The sequence below is a fragment of the Oncorhynchus mykiss genome, chromosome 14 (genome assembly GCF_057628025.1).
Source record: "Oncorhynchus mykiss isolate SJ-2025 chromosome 14, ASM5762802v1, whole genome shotgun sequence".
Lineage (NCBI taxonomy): Eukaryota > Metazoa > Chordata > Actinopteri > Salmoniformes > Salmonidae > Oncorhynchus > Oncorhynchus mykiss.
The window spans coordinates 28,089,827-28,115,000 of record NC_143035.1 but is presented as its reverse complement, the minus strand read 5'-3'; the positions used below and the strand labels follow the sequence as shown (position 1 = coordinate 28,115,000).

The 25,174-nt window shown below is 43.8% G+C and overlaps 1 protein-coding gene across 4 annotated transcripts in view; it reads right to left on the bottom strand.

Moving 5' to 3' along the window:
* The window catches only part of LOC110489094 (glutamate receptor 1), a 180,227-nt gene extending 155,517 nt beyond the window's left edge, over nt 1–24,710 (bottom strand). For 3 of the 4 annotated variants that reach the window (XM_036943244.2, XM_036943245.2, XM_036943243.2), the window contains exons 1-2: nt 24,249–24,591; nt 23,888–24,022 (exon numbers count right to left, since the gene is read on the bottom strand). In XM_036943244.2, coding sequence (XP_036799139.1) covers nt 23,888–24,022; nt 24,249–24,330 — 217 coding nt within the window. In that variant the 5' untranslated portion in view covers nt 24,331–24,591. Of the gene's footprint in view, nt 1–23,887; nt 24,023–24,248 lie in introns of all 4 variants that reach the window. The other variant, XM_036943242.2, reaches the window with a different exon arrangement.
* Between the last annotated feature and the right edge of the window lie 464 nt (nt 24,711–25,174).

The following is a 25,174-nucleotide window of genomic DNA, read 5'->3' as shown; positions in this document are numbered from 1 at the left end:
AAGCTGTGTGCTAGTATTTTAAACGACAGCTCGGGACCTTCAGCTTGTCAACACACGTAATGAGGAATCTCTCTTCCACTTTGAGCCAGGAGAGGTTGACATGCATGTCATTAATGTTAGCACTCTGTGTACTTTTAAGGGCCAGCCGTGCTGCCTTGTTCTGAGCCAACTGCAATTCTCCCAAGTCCCTCTTTGTGGCACCTGACCACATGACTGAACAGTAGTCCAGGTGCGACAAAACCTGGGCCTGTAGGACCTGCCCTGTTGATAGTGTTGTTAAGAAGTCAGAGCAGCGCTTTATTATGGACAGACTTCTCCCATGCTAAACTAATATAGTATCAATATGTTTTGACCATGATATTTTACAACTCAGGGTTACTCCAAGCAGTTTAGTCACCTCAACTTGCTCAATTTCCACATTAGTCAATATCGAGATTTAGTTGAGGTTTAGGGTTTAGTGAATGATTTGTCCCAAATAGAATGCTTTTACTTTTGGAAATATTTAGGACTAACTTATTCCTTGCCACCCATTCCGAAACGAATTACAGCTCTTTGTTAAGTGTTGCAGTCATTTCATTTCAGTCATTTCAGTAGCTGTAGTAGCTGACTGTAGCTGTGTATAGTGTTGAGTCATCCGCATACATAGACACACTAGCCTTACTCAAAGCCAGTGGTATGTCGTTAGTAATGATTGAAAAAAGCAAGGGCCCTAAACAGCTGCCCTGGGGAATTCCTGCTTCTACCTGGATTATGTTTGAGAGGCTTCCATTAAAGAACACCCTCTGTGTTCTGTTAGACATGTAACTCTTTGTCCACAACATAGCAAGGGGTGTAAAGCCATAACACATACAATTTTCCAGCAGCAGACTGTGATCGATAATGTAAAAAGCTTCACTTAAGTCTAACAAGACAGCCCCCACAATAATTGTATCATCAATTTCTCAGCCAATCATCAGTCATTTGTGTAAGTGCCGTACTTGTTGAGTGTCCTTACATATATGCATGCTGAAAGTCTGTTCTCTTTTTTCTATGAAATAGCATTGTATCTGGTCGAACACTATTTTTTTCCAGAAGTTTAATAAGGGGTTGGTAACAGGCTGATTGGTAACAGGCTGATTGGTCGGCTATTTGAGCCAGTAAAGGGGGGTTTACTATTCTTGGGAAGTGGAATGACTTCATAATATAATATAAACACTGTCACACATACACACACATGCAAGCAACCACACACCCTGTGCCTTGAATAATCCCTCATGTCTCCCTTCCTCCTCCTAATAATTTCTCTCACTCTCTGACTCACTCTGTGACACACACTGCTCTCTATCTGTCCTTCTCAGTCTCAGCCTGTTAGCACGAGGAGCAGGAACCTGAGCTGTAGTGCTGTAGTGCTGTAGTGCTGTGTGTGTGTGTGTGTGTGTGTGTGTGTGTGTGTGTGTGTGTGTGTGTGTGTGTGTGTGTGTGTGTGTGTGTGTGTGTGTGTGTGTATCCAAAAGGAGCAGTATCTAAAGGAGCAGTATCTAAAGGAGCAGTATCTAAAGGAGCTGTATCTAAAGGAGCTGTATCTAAAGGAGCAGTATCTAAAGGAGCTGTATCTAAAGGAGCTGCATCTAAAGGAGCAGTATCTAAAGGAGCAGAATCTAAAGGAGCTGTATCTAAAGGAGCAGTATCTAAAGGAGCTGTATCTAAAGGAGCAGTATCTAAAGGAGCCGTATCTAAAGGAGCAGTATCTAAAGGAGCAGTATCTAAAGGAGCTGTATCTAAAGGAGCTGTATCTAAAGGAGCAGTATCTAAAGGAGCAGTATCTAAAGGAGCTGTATCTAAAGGAGCAGTATCCAAAAGGAGCAGTATCTAAAGGAGCTGTATCTAAAGGAGCTGTATCTAAAGGAGCTGTATCTAAAGGAGCAGTATCTAAAGGAGCAGTATCTAAAGGAGCAGTATCTAAAGGAGCTGTATCTAAAGGAGCTGTATCTAAAGGAGCAGTATCTAAAGGAGCAGTATCTAAAGGAGCAGTATCTAAAGGAGCAGTATCTAAAGGAGCTGTATCTAAAGGAGCAGTATCCAAAAGGAGCAGTATCCAAAAGGAGCAGTATCTAAAGGAGCAGTATCTAAAGGAGCTGTATCTAAAGGAGCAGTATCTAAAGGAGCTGTATCTAAAGGAGCAGTATCTAAAGGAGCAGTATCTAAAGGAGCAGTATCTAAAGGAGCTGTATCTAAAGGAGCTGTATCTAAAGGAGCAGTATCTAAAGGAGCAGTATCTAAAGGAGCTGTATCTAAAGGAGCAGTATCTAAAGGAGCAGTATCTAAAGGAGCTGTATCTGCCTGCCCGCCACTCTGTCTTCCTTCCCTCCATCCCTGCTTGCCCGCCTCTCTGTCCTCCTTCCCCGCCTGCCCGCCTCTCTGTCCTCCTTCCCCGCCTGCCTGACTCTCTGTCCTCCTTCCCTCCATCCCTGCCTGCCTGCCTGCCTCTCTGTCCTCCTTCCCTGCCTGCCTGACTATCTGTCCTACTTCCCTACCTGCCTGACTCTGTCCTCCTTCCCTCCATCCCTGCCTGCCTGCCCGCCACTCTGTCCTCCTTCCCCGCCTGCCCGCCTCTCTGTCCTCCTTCCCCGCCTGCCTGACTCTCTGTCCTCCTTCCCTCCATCCCTGCCTGCCTGCCCGCCACTCTGTTCTCCTTCCCCGCCTGCCTGACTCTCTGTCCTCCTTCCCTCCATCCCTGCCTGCCTGCCCGCCACTCTGTCCTCCTTCCCCGCCTGCCTGACTCTCTGTCCTCCTTCCCTCCATCCCTGCCTGCCTGACTCTCTGTCCTCATTCCCTGCCTAACTGACTCTCTGTCCTCCTTCCCTCCATCCCTGCCTGCCCGCCACTCTGTCCTCCTTCCCCGCCTGCCTGACTCTGTCCTCCTTCCCTCCATCCCTGCCTGCCCGCCACTCTGTCGTCCTTCCCTGCCTGCCTGACTCTCTGTCCTCCTTCCCCGCCTGCCTGACTCTCTGTCCTCCTTCCCTGCCTGCCTGGCTCTCTGTCCTCCTTCCCCACCTGCCTGACTCTCTGTCCTCCTTCCCCGCCTGCCTGACTCTCTGTCCTCCTTCCCTGCCTGCCTGGCTCTCTGTCCTCCTTCCCCGCCTGCCTGACTATCTGTCCTACTTCCCTACCTGCCTGATTCTCTGTCCTCCTTCCCTCCATCCCTGCCTGCCTGCCCGCCACTCTGTCCTCCTTCCCTCCATCCCTGCCTGCCTGACTCTCTGTCCTCCTTCCCTGCCTGCCTGACTCTCTGTCCTCCTTCCCCGCCAGCCTGGCTCTCTGTCCTCCTTCCCTGCCTGCCTGACTCTCTGTCCTCCTTCCCTGCCTGCCTGACTCTCTGTCCTCCTTCCCTCCATCCCTGCCTGCCTGCCCGCCTCTCTGTCCTCCTTCCCCACCTGCCTGACTATCTGTCCTCCTTCCCTGCCTGCCTGACTCTCTGTCCTCCTTCCCTCAATCCCTGCCTGCCTGCCCACCACTCTGTCCTCCTTCCCTCCATCCCTGCCTGCCTGCCCGCCACTCTGCCCTCCTTCCCTGCCTGCCTGACTCTCTGTCCTCCTTCCCTCCATCCCTGCCTGCCCGCCACTCTGTCCTCCTTCCCCGCCTGCCTGACTATCTCTCCTCCTTCTCTGCCTGCCTGACTCTCTGTCCTCCATCCCTGCCTGCCTGCCCGCCACTCTGTCCTCCTTCCCTGCCTGCCTGACTCTCTGTCCTCCTTCCCTGCCTGCCTGCCCTCCTCTCTGTCCTCCTACCCTGCCTACCTGCATGACTCTCTGCCTGGGCGCCCAGGCCCCCCATGCACCCATGTACCCCTTGGAGAGAATCTCTCCGGAGAGACTCGCTCAGCCTCACTGTTCCCTGGTAAACACTGCATAAAGCTTTTAGAGCAAGGACACTTGAGGAAGATTTACCACTGAGAGGCTTTAAAAGAGCAATATAACACTGCTTATACCTCTACTGCTCCCTCTGTGAGTTGGAGAGAGACGTGGGTGGGGGGAGAGAAGGAGAGAGGGAGAGAGGGAGAGAGACATAGAAAGAAAAGGGAGGCAGAGAGAAATGACAGGCACAGATGCAGAGACAGAGAGACAGAGAGACGGATACACAGGAGAACACATAGCGATATATCCAGACACTCCAAACAGTTTTCAGATCAGGGCATCTGGGAACAGGATAAGACATAGAGATATAGCCAGCGACTCCGAGCAGGTTTCAGATCAGGACATCTGGGACCAGAACAGAAACTGACCAACTAACGGCCCTCAGATTAATGTCAAGGAGCTAAAGGACCCCCATGGGATTACGTTCTGCCAGGCTGTTACGTTCTAGGCCTGCACAGTACTGGTAGAAGCAGTCACTCTGGAGTGAGACACAAAGAGACACAGAGAGACAGAGGCATTAGCCTGCATTAGAGAGAGGGAGAGAGAGAGGTAGAGAGAGAGAGAGAGAGAGAGAGGGGGGAGAGAGAGAGAGGGGTAGAAAGAGGTAGAGAGAGAGGGGGGGTAGAGAGAGAGAGAGAGGGGTAGAAAGAGGTAAAGAGATAGAGAGAGGGGTAGAGGGAGAGAGTGAGAGAAGGAGAGAGGGGGAGAGAGTGAGAGAGAGGTAGAAAGAGGTAGAGAGATAGAGAGAGGGCAGAGGGAGAGAGGAAGAGGGGGAGAGAGAGGGGTAGAAAGAGGTAGAGAGAGAGAGAGAGAGAGAGGGAGAGAGGGAGAGGGGGAGAGGTAGAGAGAGAGAGAGGGGGGAGAGGTAGAGAGAGAGAGAGAGAGAGAGAGAGAGAGAGAGAGGGGAAGAGAGAGGTAGAGAGAGAGATGGGGGAGAGGTAGAGAGAGAGAGAGAGAGGGGGGAGAGAGAGAGGGGTAGAGGGAGAGAGTGAGATAGAGAGAGGGGTAGAGGGAGAGAGAGAGAGAGAGAGAGAGAGAGAGAGAGAGAGAGAGAGACTGTTGGGAACAAAGGAAGCCAATGTCAGCCTAGCTGTAGAATGTCATGGACTACACAGCTCTTTCTCTCTCTCTCTCCCCTTCTGCCAACTGCTCTGGTCCTGTCTTTTTTTCTCCTCCTTTGTTCTATCTCTCTAGCCCTCTAGCACGTATTCTCTTTTTCTCTCTCATTCTATCATCCTGTCTCTCACAAACTCCCTCCCTCCCTCTCTCTCCCACAGTGATAAAACAATGGCGTTTCAACACCTAATTAGTCCAGTAATTGAAGGTGTGAGACGAGGCAAGATGCTCCCCTCCCTCCCTCCCTCCCTCCCTCCCTCCCTCCCTCCCTCCCTCCCTCCCTCCCTCCCTCCCTCCCTCCCTCCCTCCCTCCCTGTCCTGCTGTATCACCCTCTCTCCGCTCTCCCTGTCCTGCCGTCTCTCCCTCTCTTGTCTCTCCCTCCCTCTCTCCCTCCCTCTCTCCCTTCCCCTCCATCACTCTGCCTCCATCTCTATCCCTCTCTCCCTGTACTTCTGTCTCTCCTTCCCCTCCCTGTCCTGCTGTCTCTCCCTCTCCTGCCACCTGTCTGTCTGTGAAACTGTCTGTTAGTGCAACAACCTGCCATCTCTCTTGATGATCTCTGTGGGGTGCTAAACAAACGCTTACCTGGGCAACCGATCAGAACCTGGCTCACCCCCACACACACAGACACACGCACACAGGCAAGCACACACACACACGCACACACATAGGCACGCAAACACACAAGCACGTGCACACACATACAGACCTGTCAGGAGGTGCACACACCAATTAGGCCTTTGTAATGATCCCTCCATCTGGACATTATAACAAACAGGTGTGGAAGGATGAACCTTCTCTATCCATCTCCAGGAGAAAAGAGAGGAGGAGATGAAGGAGATAGGATTATAGACAGGAAGATGAACAGGAGCATGAAAAGAGGGGAGATGAATGAGATAGGATGATAGACAGGAAGATGAGCAGGAGCATGAAAAGAGAGGAGGAGATGAAGTAGATAGGATGATAGACAGGAAGAATAGCAGGAGCAGAAAAGAGAGGAGGAGAGATGGAAGAGCAGGAAGAGATAGGATAGAAGAGGAGGAGGAGGAAGAGTGCAGTGGAGAGAGGGGAGGAAGAGGATGAGAAAGAGAGAGGTGGAGAGAGGGAAGGAAGAGCATGAGGAAGAGTGATGTGGCGAAAGGGGGGGAAGAGGATGAGGAAGAGAGAGGTGGAAAGAGGGGAGGAAGAGGATGAGGAAGAATGAGGTGGAGAAAGGGGGAGAAAGGGGAGGAAGAGGAGGAAAGAGGGGGAACTGACTGGAGAAGCAAGAGGAGAAGGAAGAGAGAGTAGAGCATGGGAGGAAACTTATATTGATAGTTAGTTCTCTGTGTATAAATCAATTCTGTTGAAGGTCACTGATATTTAGGGTTCTGGTGTAAATTGTGGCTTGATGCCAGATATAATGTAGACCGGGTTCTCCAACAGGTTGATCACGAGCTACCAGAAGCCCAGCTATCAGTAGCTCACCAAACAACTCTGAAAGTGCATGCAATTTTCATGTGTTCCAACGCAAACTGCCATAAATAAGTCTCACAAGCATCAGGCACAGCAAGCTCCCAGCTACTGTCTGTGTGGTGCACACGTTTGTCTATCATTCTGTATGTAACCAGTTGATATGATAACCGTCTTGTTGGTCGACAGAAATACTTTCCCCAAAACCTTCTCAATTAAATGTTAACTGCAAAGTAGGCTATCATTTGTATCTATTATTTGTTTTTTACAAACTTTGCGATGAAATGAGCAGCAGCAGTACAAAACCATCGCTAGACCAGCACATTAGACGGCACATCCCTCACTTTCTAGTTGTGCAATTAAAGGGGAATTACACTTCAGGGGAGAGGAGAGGAGAGGAGAGGAGAGGAGAGGAGAGGAGAGGAGAGGAGAGGAGAGGAGAGGAGAGGAGAGGAGAGGAGAGGAGATGAGAGGAGAGGAGAGGAGAGAGGAATATGTCTACTTGAAAGCTGGAAAAGCTTGCAACATGTTAGATTTTTTTAAAGTAGCTCTCATGCTAGAAAAGTTTGGAGACCCCTAATGTAGACAGTATGTGAAAGCATCAATTAGTAAGTTTGTCACACTCCAAGGCATTCCCATAAGTCAGTGTAAACTGTTGGTTAGCATTTCTGTATGTCCTCTCTCTCTCTGTGTCACTTCCAGTACTGTTGTCAAGACACAACGTTCATTTAGCATTTTCTGGGTGTGTGTACATGACAGGAGCTGCCGAGAGCTATCAGAGAAAAAACCGCTAAACACATGCACACACACACACACAGACACACACACACACGCACACACACACACACAAGCACACACATGCACACGCACACACACACGCACACACACACACACAGGCACACATGCATACACACACATGCACACACACACATACACATGCACACACATCAAAGTTAAAACGGTTAAAAAAACAACATCAAAAACACACACCTGTCAAAGTAAGAATTGCTAAAGTGGCAGCTAAATGTGCTGTTGTCTGTGTGTCTCATTAAGACATAAGACAGGTACAGACAGGGACAGAGAGAGACAGACAGGGGACAGACAGGGGACAGACAGAGGACAGACAGGGACAGACAAGGACAGACAAGGACAGACAGAGACAGACAGGGACAGACAGGGGACAGACAGAGACAGAGAGAGACAGACAGGGACAGACAGAGACAGACAGGGACAGAGAGAGACAGACAGGGACAGACAGAGACAGACAGGGACAGAGAGAGACAGACAGGGACAGACAGGGACCGCCAAGGACAGACAGAGACAGACAGGGGACAGACAGGGGACAGACAGAGACAGACAGGGGACAGACAGAGACATACAGGGGACAGACAGGGGACAGACAGGGGACAGACAAGGACAGACAAGGACAGACAAGGACAGACAGAGACAGACAGGGACAGACAGGGGACAGACAGACACAGAGAGAGACAGACAGGGACAGACAGAGACAGACAGGGACAGAGAGAGACAGACAGGGACAGACAGGGACCGCCAAGGACAGACAGAGACAGACAGGGGACAGACAGGGACAGACAGGGGACAGACATAGACAGACAGGGGACAGACAGAGACAGACAGAGACAGACAGAGACAGACAGGGACAGACAGAGACAGACAGGGACAGACAGAGACAGACAGGGGCAGACAGAGACAGAGAGAGACAGACAGGGACAGACAGGGACAGACAGAGACAGACAGGGGACAGACAGGGACAGACAGGAACAGAGAGGAGACAGACAGGGGACAGACAGGGACAGACAGGGACAGACAGAGACAGACAGAGACAGACAGGGACAGACAGAGACAGACAGGGGACAGACAGGGACAGACAGGGACAGACAGAGACAGACAGGGGACAGACAGAGACAGACAGGGGACAGACAGAGACAGACAGGGGACAGACAGGGACAGACAGGGGACAGACAGGGATGTACCAGAGAGAGAAAGAGGACGGAGTCTCTATCTACTGCTTGTCTCTAATGCTACAACATGACAGCTGCCTGCACTGCGTACGTCCTCCCTCTACTACACACACACACACACACACACACACACACACACACACACACACACACACACACACACACACACACACACACACACACACACACACACACACACACAAACACAGCTACACCACTCACACACACAAACACAGCTACACCACTCACACACACAAATCCCACTGCATCACAAGACTCATCTCAACCTAACACTAGTCACAACAGTAACAGCAGCAGTACGACCGGCTCTTAGCTAAGTGATCCATGTCCTTGTCGTAACACACACACATGCATACACATACACACAGACACACAGACACACACACACACACACACACACACACACACAGTGATCCATCTTATACACAGCAGTTCAGACAATCACTATCCATGTATTGCATGCTCAGCTAGCTGGTGAGACACAACACAGGGTAGCATATGTAACAGGCTTCAGCAGAGGGGCTGGGTGAGAGAATTAGTTACACAAAATGGGATACGACTCACATACCTGATACAGTGTGTGTGTGTGATTGTGCGTGTGTGTATGATTGTGTGTGTGTGCATGTGCATGTGTGTGTTTGACGGAAGTTTTTGACGGAAAGACAATATTTTAACGGCAGGACAATACTCAAATTGCAATGCTCCGTACCTTGGCAGAAGAGTGCGATAAAATGTGTTTGCATTAACACCCCTGCTTTGAATTGACAACACAGTCGGATTCACACCAGCCACATGCTTAAATCTGTTATATACTGTAGGGCCCTTGGGAACTGATTGCACCCCATCTATCTTCAGAGCTCGTGCTGCTAGGCGACCTAAACTGAAACATGCTTAACACCCCAGCCATCCTGCAATCTAAGCTTGATGCCCTCAATCTCACACAAATGATCAATGAGCGTACCAGGTCAGCGGTCAAACAACCTCCACTCATTACTGTCAAATGCTCCCTGAAACACTTCAGCGAGCAGGCCTTTCTAATCGACCTGGCCGGGGTATCCTGGAAGGACATTGACCTCATCCTGTCAGTAGAGGATGCCTGGTTATTTTTTTTAAATACCTTCCTCACCATCTTAAATAAGCATGCCCCATTCAAGAAATGTAGAACCAGGAACAGGTTTAGCCCTTGGTTCTCTCCAGACCTGATTGCCCTTAACCAACACAAAAACACCCTATGGCATTCTGCCAATAGTCACAAGGCCAGCAGCTAGCTAGCTGCGAGATCCAGGTATAAATGTTCAGAGCTTTCGGTTGAAATCCGGGGATATGGAGAGAAAAATAGGTCCAGTATATTCTGGTCTGAGTCGCGTTGTACAAAACTGGCGATAGCTTTTCGAGCTAAAGGATACCTGATGACCATCAACCGTGGTTAGCTAAATACTAACGTTAGCCAGTAAACTGGCTAGCTTCTGGCTAGCTTCTGGCTAGCTTTTGGCTAGCTTCTGGTTAGCTCCTGGTTAGCTTCTAGCTAGCTTCTGGCTAGCTTTTGGCTAGCTTCTGGTTAGCTTCAGGCTAGCTTCTATTGTGGATTTCAGATTTGAGGTAAATAATACTTTCTTTTTTTTTCAATTGGTGAGGCGGGTTGCAGGAGAGTGTTTTGAAGTTGAGTTTTTGGAAAAGAAAATATATAGAAGATATGCGAAGCAAGATGTAAATATATATATACACGGGACACGACAAGACGAGGACAAAGGACGTCTGACTGCTATGCCATCTTGGAAACCTTGCACATTCTTTACCTTACCTTGCACATTCTTCCAACTTGTTCTCAACTTGCCTACTTGGTTAAATAAAGGTGAAATAAAAATAAATAAAAATAAATAAAATCTATTTCATTTTTTTGCTTGATTCTGCTTTTTCCCAAATTCGGTTTTCTATGTTCTCTTTTTCCAGGTTTGCGTTATTGTCAGTTTTCACTGAAAAACAATTACATTTGATGTTTTAAGTCCACAACAATGCTTGAACCACATCAGGAGACCACTTTTGAGGTCTGAAAAAAATCTACATACCTGGATTTCCCAACAATGCAAAGATAGAGAGAAAATAGAGAAATAATAGAAAAGTAATAACATGTAATAATAAAAGTAATAATAATTACACAATGAGTAATGATAACTTGGCTGTATACACACGGTCCCAGTACAGAGTCAATGTGCAGGGAGCGAGGTAATTGAGGTAGATATGTACAATAACTAGGAATAAAGTGACTAGGCAACAAGATAGATAATAAACAATAGCAGTAGTGTATGTGAAGGGTCAATGCAGGTAGTCCAGATAGCTACAGTGCATTCGGAAATGATTCAGACCCCTTCACTTTTTCCACATGTTGTTAAGTTACATGGTGTTGGAGTCAATTGTGGGTGAACAGGGAGTACAGGAGGGACTAAGCATGCACACCTGAGGGGTCCCCATGTTGAGGGTCAGCATGGTGGATGTGTTGTTGCCTCACCACGTGGGGGCAGACTGTCAGGAAGTCCAGGATCCAGTTGCAAATGGAGGTGTTCAGTCCCAGGATCTTTAGCTTAGTAATGAGCTTGGAGGGCACTATGGTGTTGAACGCTCAGCTGTAGCCAGTGAACAGCATTCTCAAATAGGTCTTCCTCTTGTCCAGGTGGGAGAGTGCAATAGAGATTGTGTCGTCTGTGGATCTGTTGGGGCGGTATGCGAATTGGAGTGGAACCAGGGTGTCTGGGATGATGGTGTTGATGTGAGCCATGACTAGCCTTTCAAAGCACTTCATGGCTACAAGTGCCATGGGTCAGTAGTCATTTAGGCAGGTTCCCTAAGTGTTCTTGGGCACAGGGACTATGGTGGTCTGCTTGAAACATGTTGGTATTACAGACTCGGACAGGGAGATGTTGAAAATGTCAGTGAAGACACTTGCCAGCTGGTCAGCACATGCTCTGAGTACACAGCCTGGTAATCCATCTGGCCCTGCAGATTTGTGAATATTAACCTGTTTAAAGGTCTTACTCACATCGGCTACATATGCAGGATTTACCGTGAGTGCAGTCTCCGTGAATGTCAATCACGCTATAACGTTGATCATCTGCACTACGGATTTAATCGAGCCATTAAGCTCCAGCCTCAGCCCCTCTCACCTCAATCCCACAGCCCAGTTGAGATACACCATTCTTGGGCACAGTTCTAGCCCTGTGGGGGTGGTTGTGGTGCTGGTGGTGGTGGAGGTGGTGTGTAGGGAATACAAACCAAAACCTGTCTCACTCTCTCTTTTTCTAGTTCCCCATTGTGAATCCCCCTCTGTTCCCCTATCCCGGGAAGAGTATTTTTAAACAAAAAAGCTCCCACCCTCTTATTCCTTCCACATGGTTATTAATAAATATTTATGCCTCTAACTCCGTGGAGTGATGGCTTTGGATGAGCTGCAATGAATAATACATTAAATGCATCTGATGAAGTGCCATCTCCAGTAATTGTGCCTGTGTGTGTGTGTGTGTGTGTGTGTGTGTGTGTGTGTGTGTGTGTGTGTGTGTGTGTGTGTGTGTGTGTGTGTGTGTGTGTGCGTGTGTGTGTGTGTGTGTGTGTGTGCGTGTGTGCATGTGTGCATGTGCCCTCCACTAAGCAGTGATCATGCAAACAGACGGAGGACTAAGCAGAGTGTAAGCTGTGATGGAGGAGAATCCACATCAGTTTCTCTGTTTTCAATCCTAAACTCCACACACACACCATCTCTCTTTCTCTACACGTCTACTCCCAGAGCAACCCAGAGAGACGATACACATCACCACCACACTGCAGCAGAAGAAGAGGAGTGGACTGTCTCTCTAGGCCCAGGCATCTATGATAATACCCATATACCACGGTAATAATTGGAGTTGCAAAGGGTTAGAAACTTTCCGGTCAATTTCAGTAATTTTTCCATGGGAAGTTAAGCCTGGGAATTTGGGGAATTTCGCTTAAATTCATCAAAAAAAGTTAGCTTATGACAGTGAACCTTTTTGTGGGACACACATAAGGAAATTCTAGGTCTTGTGGCATATTTTGGTTAAACTATCCCCAATTCAATTGATTGCAACCCTCTGCATGCACAGTGCGTTCTTCCATCACATTTACAGTTGATTCTCAAGATCTTGCACACTAATGAAATGCTATTGAGCTCACACTACTACACTGTAAGCCAAGGACTACATGCTTTCTGGTAAGTTTTGATTACAATAACTAGTAAACAGTAGCCTAAAGCAAAGTGTGTGTAACGATTTTCATTGGTGGAAGGAGAGGAGGACCAAAATGCAGCGTGGTACATATCCATAATACCTTTTAATCAGGAATGAATACAGAATACAAAAGAACAAGAGAATAAATGAAAACAGAAACAGTCCCGTATGGTGCAAACACTGAAACGGAAAATAATCACCCACACCTCAAAATGGGAAAACAGGCTACCTAAGTATGGCTCTCAATCAGAGACAACGATAGACAGCTGCCTCTGATTGAGAACCATACCAGGCCAAACACATAGAAACAGAAAACCTAGACCTCCAACATAGAATACCCACCCACATCACACCCTGACCAAACTAAAAATAGAAACATACAAAGCAATCTACGGTCCGGGCGTGACAGTGTGTTTAAATAGTTTCTAACTTGTTAACAATTTCGCCTAGTTAGTTTTTGCCACCATGTGGGTTTTAGCTTGCTTGAGAATGCTAAATGAGGAGTGTTAATTCACCTGTTTCCATACATGTTTCATTTTAAAACATTTATCTTACAAAGGAGTTGTTTAGTTTAATTACTTAACTATTTATCTTTACATGGAATTGAATTTGTGTTTTTTTTACTATTGTTTTCTAATCTTTACAGGAAAATGCCACGGGCACTATCTGATGTGTGGAGATATTTCACTGCAGCTAATGTAGAAGGAAAAGCTGTGTACATTTGCAAATACTGTGCCAAATCATATGTGAAGAATGCAACAAAGGTGCAGAATCATCTGGCCAAGTGCATAAAGTTCCCTCAGCTCTCACAACAAGCAACCTCTGACAAAAGACCCTCTACTTCTATTCGAGGTGAAAATTATGAATCAGGCACCTTATTGATAGCAATAAACAGCTCATGGTCCTCCTGGAATCAGACGTTTTTTTGACTCAATGGAGGAACATTTTCAGAGAAATGCTGATGAATGTCTTGCTCGAGCTGTGTGTGCAACTGGTTCACCTCTGATGCTGACAAGCAATGTGTATTGGAAGAGATTTATGAATGTTCTTTTCCCAGCATACACCCCTCCACCAGACATGCTTTATCTACTCATTTGCTAGATGCAGAGTTCAAGTGAAAGCAGACTGACTGTATTGCAATCTATGATGGGTGGTCGAATGTTCGTGGGCAAGGAATAATTAACTACATAATCTCCACCCCTCAACCAGTATTCTACAAGAGCACAGACACAATGGATAAGAGACACACCGGTCTCTAATTCGCAGATGACCTGAAGGCAGTCATCAATAACCTTGGGCCACAGAAGGAATTTGCACTGGTGACAGACAATGCTGCGAACATGAAGGCTGCTTGGTCTAAAGTTGAGGATTCCTACCCTCACATCTCACCCATTGGCTGTGCTGCTCACACATTGAATCTGCTCCTCAATTACATCATGGCACTGAAACAAATGGATACACTCTACAAGAGAGCCAATGAAATGGTTAGATATGTGAAGGGTCATCAAGTTATAGCAGCAATCTACCTCATCAAGCAAAATGAGAAGAATAAGAGCACAACATTGAAGCTGCCCAGCAACACCTGTTGGGGTGGTGTTGTCATCAAGTTTGACAGTCTCCTGGAGGGGAAGGAGTCTCTCCAAGAAATTACCATATCACAGTCTGCCGATATGGACAGCCCCATCAAGAGGATCCTCCTGGATGATGTATTTTGGGAGAGAGTGGTAAGCAGCCTGAAACTCCTGAAACCTATAGCAGTAGCCATTATATGGATTGAGGGAGACAATGCCATCCTGTCTGATGTTCAGACTCTGCTTGCAGATGCAAGAGAAGAAATCCATACTGCCCTGCCCACTTCACTGTTGCTCCAAGCAGAGGAAACTGCAGTTCTGAAATACATCAAAAAGTGTGAAGACTTCTACCTGAAGCCCATACACGCCGCAGCGTACGTGTTGGACCCAAAGAATGCTGGCAAGAGCATCCTGTCTGGTGCAGAGATCAGCAAGGCCTATGGTGTCATCACTACCGTGTCTCACCACCTTGGCCTGGATGAGGGCAAGGTTCTTGGTAGTCTGGTGAAGTATACTTCCAAGCAAGGGCTTTGGGGTGGAGATGCAAAATGGCAGTCATGCCAACATATCTCATCAGCCACATGGTGGAAGGGACTTTGTGGATCTGAGGCTCTTTACCCTGTTGCCTCCATCATCTTCCAAATCCCACCAACATCAGCCGCCTCAGAGCGCAACTGGTCCTTGTTTGGTGACACACACACCAAAGCACGCAACAGACTGACCAATTCAAGGGTAGAAAAATTGGTGGCCATCCGGGCAAATTTGAGGCTTTTTGAGCCTGACAACGAGCCATTCTCAACAAGGTTGGAAAGTGACAGTGAAGAAGAGGCCTCAGAGTCTGATGTTCAAGAGGTGGACATTGAGGAGGTCCAGGGAGAAAACATGGAAGCCTGAGAAGAAGACAACCAAAGCTTTAGTTTCTAGACTATAATTTTACAGATGTATGTTGCAAACGTTTTTGGGAGATGCGATGGATCATTGAGGATCATTCAATATTGCCTTTCTTTTGTTGTTCAGTGAAATCATCCCATGTAAAAAGTCAACTCATTTAATTCATGTTAAATTTGTAACTAATACTGTAGTACTAATTCCTATTGGTCCTCCAGACCAGGCTATAATACTGTAGTACTAATTCCTGTTGGTCCTCTAGGCCAGGCTATAATACTGTAGTACTAATTCCTATTGGTCCTCTAGGCCAGGATATTTGGAGAGGAAGCTCCTTTCTATCCTCTTATTGATCTGGATGTCTTTGTGTGGCCCCAGTCCATTGATCAGACCTGGCTTGGGGCACGCACATGCACGCACACACACACACACACACACACACACACACACACGCACACACACACACACACACACACACACACACACACACACACACACACACACACACACACACACACACACACACACACACTTCCTTTAAAAGCCCTCAGAGAGAAGATAAATAATGCTGCAGAAGATTATAGTGACAACATGAATCTGGTTAGCTATGGATTCCAATTAGATGTTGTGATGCTAGAACTGCTTGGTTTGGTCAGTCATAGAAATAACATTACTAGAATAGATAATTGTGGTAATCATTTTGCTAATACTATTTATCTTTGTATCTCTATGTGGTCACTTAGAAGGATACCTGAAAAAAACAGAGGTTTCTTTTTAGCATAATATATATTACAGTTATGAAGGAATTGTTATTTTATTAATGTAGTTTAATTGTGAATGTTTATTTTGTCATACATGGCTAGCAATTATTATTACAAGTATTTAATTGTAATGTAAAATGATATTTTGTTTACAATATCTCTTCACCAGATAACCAAAGTTAAAGCAACACCTCACCAACATTTTATTTCAACACCACACTTGAGTTATGACCTAATGGCTGCAGGAGATTTGACATGAAATCAGCTATTTATGCCTCCACTCCGTCCCTATTCTAAAGCTAGTCAATAGCGGATTATGGTGATGTCAACGCTAACCAAGGGGAAGACTGACTAGTACTCTCTGTTTGGCTCAGGGTATCCATTCCACTGCAGTTATATTTAACCAGGGAAACATGTAGAAAGAGTCAGGCTAGATCTTCCTATGAACATGTAGGCTACACACACAAGCACACACACACATATAACACACAGATGAACAAACATACACACACAGGGCGCGCACACACACACTGTCGATGACTCAACAGGAGAAATACATCATAGTTTCCTCAACGTCAGCCATTTTCCTTTTACACCATCTATTCTGTTCTGTGTGTACTCTCACCTTTACTAGTTCACCCAACACCCAACTGTTAGACTCCCTTGTGCCCTACTCTGTCTCCCCCAGCAGGTGTTGAGGAGGGGGGATGCAGATGGTGAGGGTTGAGCGTAGGGGGAGGCAGGGGGAGTACTGGAGGAAGTGGGTGGTCATATAGACTGCTGCCCATATCGCAACCTATTCCCTATCTAGGCCCTATGAGCCTTGGTCAAAAGTGATGCACTAAATAGGGCATAGGGTTCCATTTGGGGTGCAAGTCATACAGGCCTCAGCCCCGCTGATGAGTACCTCCCTCATCCGGAGGAGCTCCATTCATCAACAGGCACAAGGAGCCATTCAGCCACTGCCTCTAACTGTCTTTAACCGTCATAGCCCATAACTGCCCAGGCTTATTCACACACACACACGCGCAAACAAACACACACACACACACACACATACAGATGCACAAATGCACACACACACATGCATGCAAGCAAGCACACACACACAGGCACACCCAGACGCACACACACACACCGACAGATGAACAAAAACACACACACACACACGCACAGATATGGACACGGATAAACTTTCATTCATACACACACTAAGTAGGTCATCATAAAGTCAAGATTCCAAAATGTATTTTAATGTTAACCTTTTCTACATCCTCTTGAAGCAAAGACACAGAGAGAAATGGTGTCACTGTCGTATGTACATCACCTCTAACCAGCGTCACTGTTTGTGTTATTTACATGTTAGTCATTTAGCAGACGCTCTAATCCAGAGCGACATACAGGAACAATTAGGGTTAAGTGCTCAAGGGCGCTTTGACAGATTTTTCACCAAGGCGGCTCAGGGATTAGAACTAGCAACCTTTGGGTTACTGTACAAACTCCCTAACCGATAGGCTACATGATGCATGTCACATCAACGCCTGTCTGTCTCAGCTAACAGGATCTGATCTGTCCCTTCACATTAGGGATGGAGAGAAGCAATAGACCAGAGCACACACACACACAAGATCACTGCTCACTCACCACAATCTGGGAATGTGTTGTCATCACAGCGGCTGCCAATACCCAGCTCAGCTCAAGGGTTGTTTAGCACAAAAAAAAATTTAGAAATACAAGTGGCCTTTAAAAGACAGACAAGTTAGGTTTCCATCCAATTGTTGACAGATTTTCATGTGAATATTCTCAATCTGCTTAAAACTATATGTGCATTTTCCCACCACAGATGTGTTTCCAATCAAATGTATTTGCTGCAGATAAAAGACTGCGTGTGATGATCTAGTGCAAATAAAAATACATTTTGTGGTAAAATGTACATGTACTGAATAAAAAATACAAGTGAAATGGGTTTCCATGGCATTTTCAACTCTATTGATGGTTTTCACACAACAGAATGGTATTATATAGGGAGTGTGCCCACTCCGGTATGATACAGTACTGTGTCAGCGCGCTGCTGACTAAAGTGCACGTATAGCCGACATGATGAGATTATTATTGACAAAAGAATGAGATTATTTCAATTCAAACAGCAGTCAAGCATCAATGATCATGTCACCAGAATACAACCCTCGATATTTATCAGAAAGAAGCATCAAGCTCATCACCGTGCACTTTCACCACCCTGTGAAGTTCATCAGAACTTATTTCATCTGTAACCTAATGAACTGCATGCTTTCCCGAGTCGTAGTGGGAGGAGCATACAACATGTCATCGCATGACTCCAAGTTTACTTCGATATGATGGTTATTCTATCAGTGTTTCCACCGAAATTTCTCGCATAATTTATTTTACAGACACAAAAAGATCCCACCTCGTCTACAGTATTTTGTTTTGTCGACATTTGAGAAGTTTACCGAAACATGTTCTGTTTCCATCAGGCCTGTCGTGACAAGTTTTATCCTGATAAACATGTTGTTTCTTACCCCTCATGCCCTATGAGTGTGTGTGTGTGTGTGTGTGTGTGCGTGCGTGTGTGTGTGTGTGCCTCCACTAAGCAGTGATCATGCAAACAGACGGAGGACGAAGCAGAGTGTAAGCTGTGATGGAGAAGAATTCATAGCAGTTTCTCTGTTTTCAATCCTAAACTCCACACACACACCATCTCTCTTTCTCTACACGTCTACTCCTAGAGCAACCCAGAGAGACGATACACATCACCACCACACTGCAGCAGAAGAAGAGGAGTGGACTGTCTCTCTAGGCCCAGGCATCCCCCTCTTCACAGCTGGGTTTCAACCTTCCTGGAATCAATTGATCCATGTTCCGTTACTACGTACACTACACTGGATGACCCTATTGTCTTCAAGTGTGTGTGTGTGTGTGTGTGTGTGTGTGTGTGTGTGTGTGTGTGTGTGTGTGTGTGTGTGTGTGTGTGTGTGTGTGTGTGTGTGTGTGTGTGTGTGCGTGTGCATTAGATATCATATGATACAGTCATATTGCATTAGATATATATGTGTGTATGTGTGTGTGTGTGTGTGTGTGTGTGTGTGTGTGTGTGTGTGTGTGTGTGTGTGTGTGTGTGTGTGTGTGTGTGTGTGTGTGTGTGTGTGTGTGTGTGTGTGTGTGCATTAGATATTATATGTTACGGTCATATTGCATTAGATATCATATGTTACAGTCATATTGCATTAGATATCATATATTACAGTCATAATGAATTAGATATCATATATTACAGTCATAATGAATTAGATATCATATGCTAAAGTCATATTGCATTAGATATCATATGTTACAGACATATTGAATTAGATATCATATGTTAATGTCATATTGCATTAGATATCATATGTTACAGTCATATCGCATTAGATATCATATGTTACGGTCAGATCAAATTAGATATTGTATGTTAAAGTCATATTGAATTAGATATCATATGTTAAAAGTCATATTGCATTAGATATCATATGTTACAGTCAAATTGAATTAGATATCATATGCTAAAGTCATATTGCATTAGATATCATATGTTACAGACATATTGCATTAGATATCATATATTACGGTCATATTGCATTAGATATCATATGTTACAGTCATATCGCATTAGATATCATATGTTACGGTCAGATCAAATTAGATATTGTATGTTAAAGTCATATTGAATTAGATATCATATGTTACGGTCATATTGCATTAGATATCATATGTTACAGTCATATTGCATTAGATATCAAATGTTACGGTCAAATTGCATTAGATATCATATGTTACGGTCATATTGAATTAGATAATTGTTACAGTCATATTGAATTAGATAATTGTTACAGTCATATTGCATTAGATATCATATGTTACGTCATATTGAATTAGATATCATATGTTAAAGTCATATTACATTAGATATCATATGTTACAGTCATATTGCATTAGATATTATATGTTACGGTCATATTGCATTAGATATCATATGTTAGAGACATATTGAATTAGATATCATATGTTAAAGTCAAATTGCATTAGATATCATATGTTACGGTCAAATTGCATTAGATATCATATGTTAAAGTCATATTGCATTAGATATCATATGTTACAGTCATATTGCATTAGATATCATATGTTACGGTCATATTGCATTAGATATCATATGTTATGGTCATATTGCATTGAATATCATACGTTATGGTGAAATTGCAATAGATATCATATGTTACAGTCATATTGCATTAGATATCATATGTTACGGTGATGTTGCATTAGATATCATATGTTACAGTCATATTGCATTAGATATCATATGTTACGGTCATATTGCATTAGATATCATATGTTACAGTCATATTGAATTAGATATATTTTACAGTCATATTGAATTAGATATCATATGTTACGGTCAAATTGCATTAGATATCATATGTTAGAGACATATTGAATTAGATATCATATGTTACAGACATATTGAATTAGATATCATATGTTACGGTCAAATTGCATTAGATATCATATGTTAGAGACATATTGAATTAGATATCATATGTTACAGACATATTGAATTAGATATCATATGTTACAGCCATATTGCATTAGATATCATATGTTACGGTCATATTGCATTAGATATCATATGTTACGGTCATATTGCATTAGATATCATATATTACGGTCAAATTGCATTAGATATCATATGTTACGGTCATATTGAATTAGATATATGTTACGGTCAAATTGCATTAGATATCATATGTTACAGTCATATTGCATTAGATATCATATGTTACAGTCATATTGAATTAGATATCATATGTTACGGTCATATTGAATTAGATATCATATGTTACAGTCATATTGCATTAGATATCATACTTTACAGCAATACTGCATTAGATATCATATGTTACAGCAATACTGCATTAGATATCATATGTTACAGCAATACTGCATTAGATATCATATGTTACAGCAATATTGCATTAGATATCATATGTTACAGTAATACTGCATTAGATATCATATGTTACAGCAATACTGCATTAGATGTCATATGTTACAGCAATACTGCATTAGATATCATATGTTACAGCAATACTGCATTAGATATCATATGTTACAGCAATACTGCATTAGATATCATATGTTACAGCAATACTGCATTAGATATCATATGTTACAGCAATACTGCATTAGATATCATATGTTACAGTAATACTGCATTAGATATCATATGTTACAGCAATACTGCATTAGATATCATATGTTACAGCAATACTGCATTAGATATCATATGTTACAGCAATACTGCATTAGATATCATATGTTACAGCAATCCTGCATTAGATATCATATGTTACAGCAATACTGTATTTGATATCATATGTTACAGCAATACTGCATTAGATATCATATGTTACAGCAATACTGCATTAGATATCATATGTTACAGCAATACTGCATTAGATATCATATGTTACAGCAATACTGCATTAGATATCATATGTTACAGCAATACTGCATTAGATATCATATGTTACAGCAATACTGCATTAGATATCATATGTTACAGCAATACTGCATTAGATATCATATGTTACAGCAATACTGCATTAGATATCATATGTTACAGTAATACTGCATTAGATATCATATGTTACAGCAATACTGCATTAGATATCATATGTTACAGCAATACTGCATTAGATATCATATGTTACAGCAATACTGCATTAGATATCATATGTTACAGCAATACTGCATTAGATATCATATGTTACAGTAATACTGCATTAGATATCATATGTTACAGCAATACTGCATTAGATATCATATGTTACAGCAATACTGCATTAGATATCATATGTTACAGCAATACTGTATTAGATATCATATGTTACAGCAATACTGCATTAGATATCATATGTTACAGCAATACTGCATTAGATATCATATGTTACAGCAATACTGCATTAGATATCATATGTTACAGCAATACTGCATTAGATATCATATGTTACAGCAATACTGCATTAGATATCATATGTTACAGCAATACTGCATTAGATATCATATGTTACAGCAATACTGCATTATATATCATATGTGACTTAAAATATATCAACTGTTGATGATGATGAGCAACTGTTTTCTTCTGATTTCCTTTTCTTTTCAAAAGGGAACTGTATCTCTAACAGGCAGAGATCAGAGATCTGAGATCTGAGGAAAAACATGACAAGTATGTGAAACAGAATAAAAACAGCCTTTAAATTCAAGTCTTGTCTCCAAGTAGGAACAAAACACAGAGACAACACGGTTATCAATGTCTAAAAACTCTGCCGGTGAAACTGAACGTCGCACTTCAAGCAGTCCTGGGGAGACTAGTGTGGAAAGAGAGAGTTGTCAGGGAGGAGAATCTATTGTGTATGTTTAATCTGCATTCAGCACCCAGCTGCATCGGCCTGATGCCCGTTTTAAGGGTGTCCAACATGGAACACCTGGGATATAGCCTACCTTTAGACTTAGCAACTTAAGATAAATATTAAAAACTCAAGGGCACCTTGTTGTTTAATATCCCCAAAGTACAGGCTGGCACACAAAAATAAACTTAAATGCAGAAATTAAGTTATTTTTTCGTTTTATCATGTTTTTTTCTTGCTTTTCAGCAGACTGGGGATAGATTGGGCTACCAGATCACCTTGATCTTTAAAACATGTTACAAAATCGCGTCATTGTCTGCATCTGTTAATAAGGGAAGGTGACTGTGACACTAATACTAAAACGATTAGGTTAAACATGATTTAATTTGGGCATCCAAGGGGCAGACAGGCTGTGCGATGACAACACCTGATCGATTCGTTGGTTGATGTACTTACAAGAGAGTAACGTCTTAACTGCTTGACCGGTGACAGCCATTGATCCGCGCTGCTTCCCAATAAACTATAAATCCTCCTTCTTACCATGTGTATGTGACAAATAAAATTTGATTTGATTTACGCGTCTGAGTGTCACCTTACACGCTCGCCCCCATGTAAGTGACCTCATCCATAAAGAATATGATGTCCAAGGGTGAACGAATGAAAGGTCTCCGATGCAATATTTCTCCCAGTGTTCCATTAATTAGAACCCTAATTTAGACGTGTTTCTGAAACGCACAGAGACAACCTTATGAACTTGAGTGAGTCACGGCGGTTGGAGCCATTTGAGTGGTATGGCGTTGTTGGCTAGGTTACTGTAATGAGAAAGCGAACCTGAGCCGCGCGCTTAACACTTTAATGAAAGTAGCTGGTGCCAGCTGAAGCTAAGCGAATACAAATCCGTCGCTAATTAGGAAAAGCGCTTTGTGGTAACAGGTTTCTCCTGAATGCCGGTGGGAAAGGGGGGTTGGTTGATCTGCGCTAACGGCAGATAATATTTAAAGCGCAGGAAGCGCATGTTGGCTTGTGTAGGGGGAAGGGTGTCAGAACGTAATACATTTTTAAAAATACATAACCACTTTGTTGCGTCTGGTTCTAATGTTTGTAGCCTACATGTATATTACTGATATGGGTAGATTGTCAGAAAAATCTGTTCATTGCACTGAGGTCTCTCTCTCGCTCACACAAGCACGCACACCGCCTCTGACGAGAAAGAGAGAGAAAGCGAAGCAGATGGATCCACAAAAGCACATATTCTCGGAACCTCTTTACAGTGAGCGAAAACCCAGCTGTAATTGCATATATGATCTCCAACTATCAATGACAGACTCATTTAAATAGTAGGAAAATAATTCAGGACAAGCGTTGGCCAGTGATCTCGTTGAGCAGAAGGACAACAACATATTGATCGTATGCATAAATAACATATGAAGCAAACTAGGAAATTACTGGGAAGGATGGGTGGGATGAGGATAACAGAAACCGTGGGGAAAAGGAAAGACTTACAGGCATATGTCATGGAGAAGCTGTTGCCCATCTTGACCATATCCACCTGCGGCACCAGTTTGGGGATATCCTGGTGGTGCGAGAGCGCGAACCGAAACACTTCATATTCGTGAGATTCGGTTGGGAATAGTCCCCCTGTGAAAGATACAGAATCAACGGTTATTTATAAAACGACTCTCTGCAAACTAAACGCAAAAACAGAACAGATAAATATATCTGGACTGTTTAATCAGCAAAATATGTTGAATACAAATTTAAAGCTTCGGAAAAGGCATATTGGTCCATACAAATTTGTAGCCTAAATAAATAAACAATTAAAATAATTTTGCCAGACTTCATTTTACGCATGTTTTTCACCTACCTATATTGATGTTACTTGGAAAACTTGAACCCAAGCACATCCCCAGAAAACTGGTGTACAGGAGGGTGAAGCTTCGCTGCATATTTCCTTTTGCATTGGCGAAGAAAAAAGATCCGAAATCCAAGCATAGATCTTTCCTTGGTGAGTTAGTGTATGCCTCCTCTTCCCCACTCCTCTTTTCCCAGTTGCAGATGCTCTTACAACAACATCCATCCAACGTCGAGAGAGAGCATGCAACTGCAGTCACTGCCTTCTCTCTCCCCCCGCTCTTTCTCTCGCGCGCTGCTGATGCCCGCTTCTCTTCGGCTGTTATGACTTCAACTCTAGCCCCTACCTACCGAACGCACCCACGCCTCTCAGGAGACGCTGGGGGGATCTCGCCGGCGCTCTGTTTGTATGTTGTTTTATATACTTGGAATTGGATTGAAACTGTCATAATGGCTATGGTTCCTTGGTTCAACTAGTTTTTTATTAGTGTATAACATTTTCTTACATCTGAATTTGACATCATTCTACGTAATCCACTCAAATGGACCTATGGGGGAATTATGCACCACATACTCTTTGCGTAATTGCACTGTTTCTATGTGTTTTTAATGAATGCCAGCAAAGCCACTACACTACACAACACGAAGCAATAAATTAATTGCACTATAACAGTGACAAACGGTGCCCACAAACTGTTAGGGCCTACATAAAGCTGTCCCAACAGCAGAGCTTTCCTTTCAGCACTTTGGAGTGAATCCTTACCACTGCTACACCTGGCCATCAGCGGAGACTTGAGCGGCAGCGAAACAGTTCACTCAGTCTCATTTACTACCTTTCTAAAAACCATAGCTGATATGGCTGACTTGCTTAAACAAATGTGGTTACTATTGACTCCTTGTGGATTTGTAAGTCGATAACAACCGTATTCTCCTTCAATA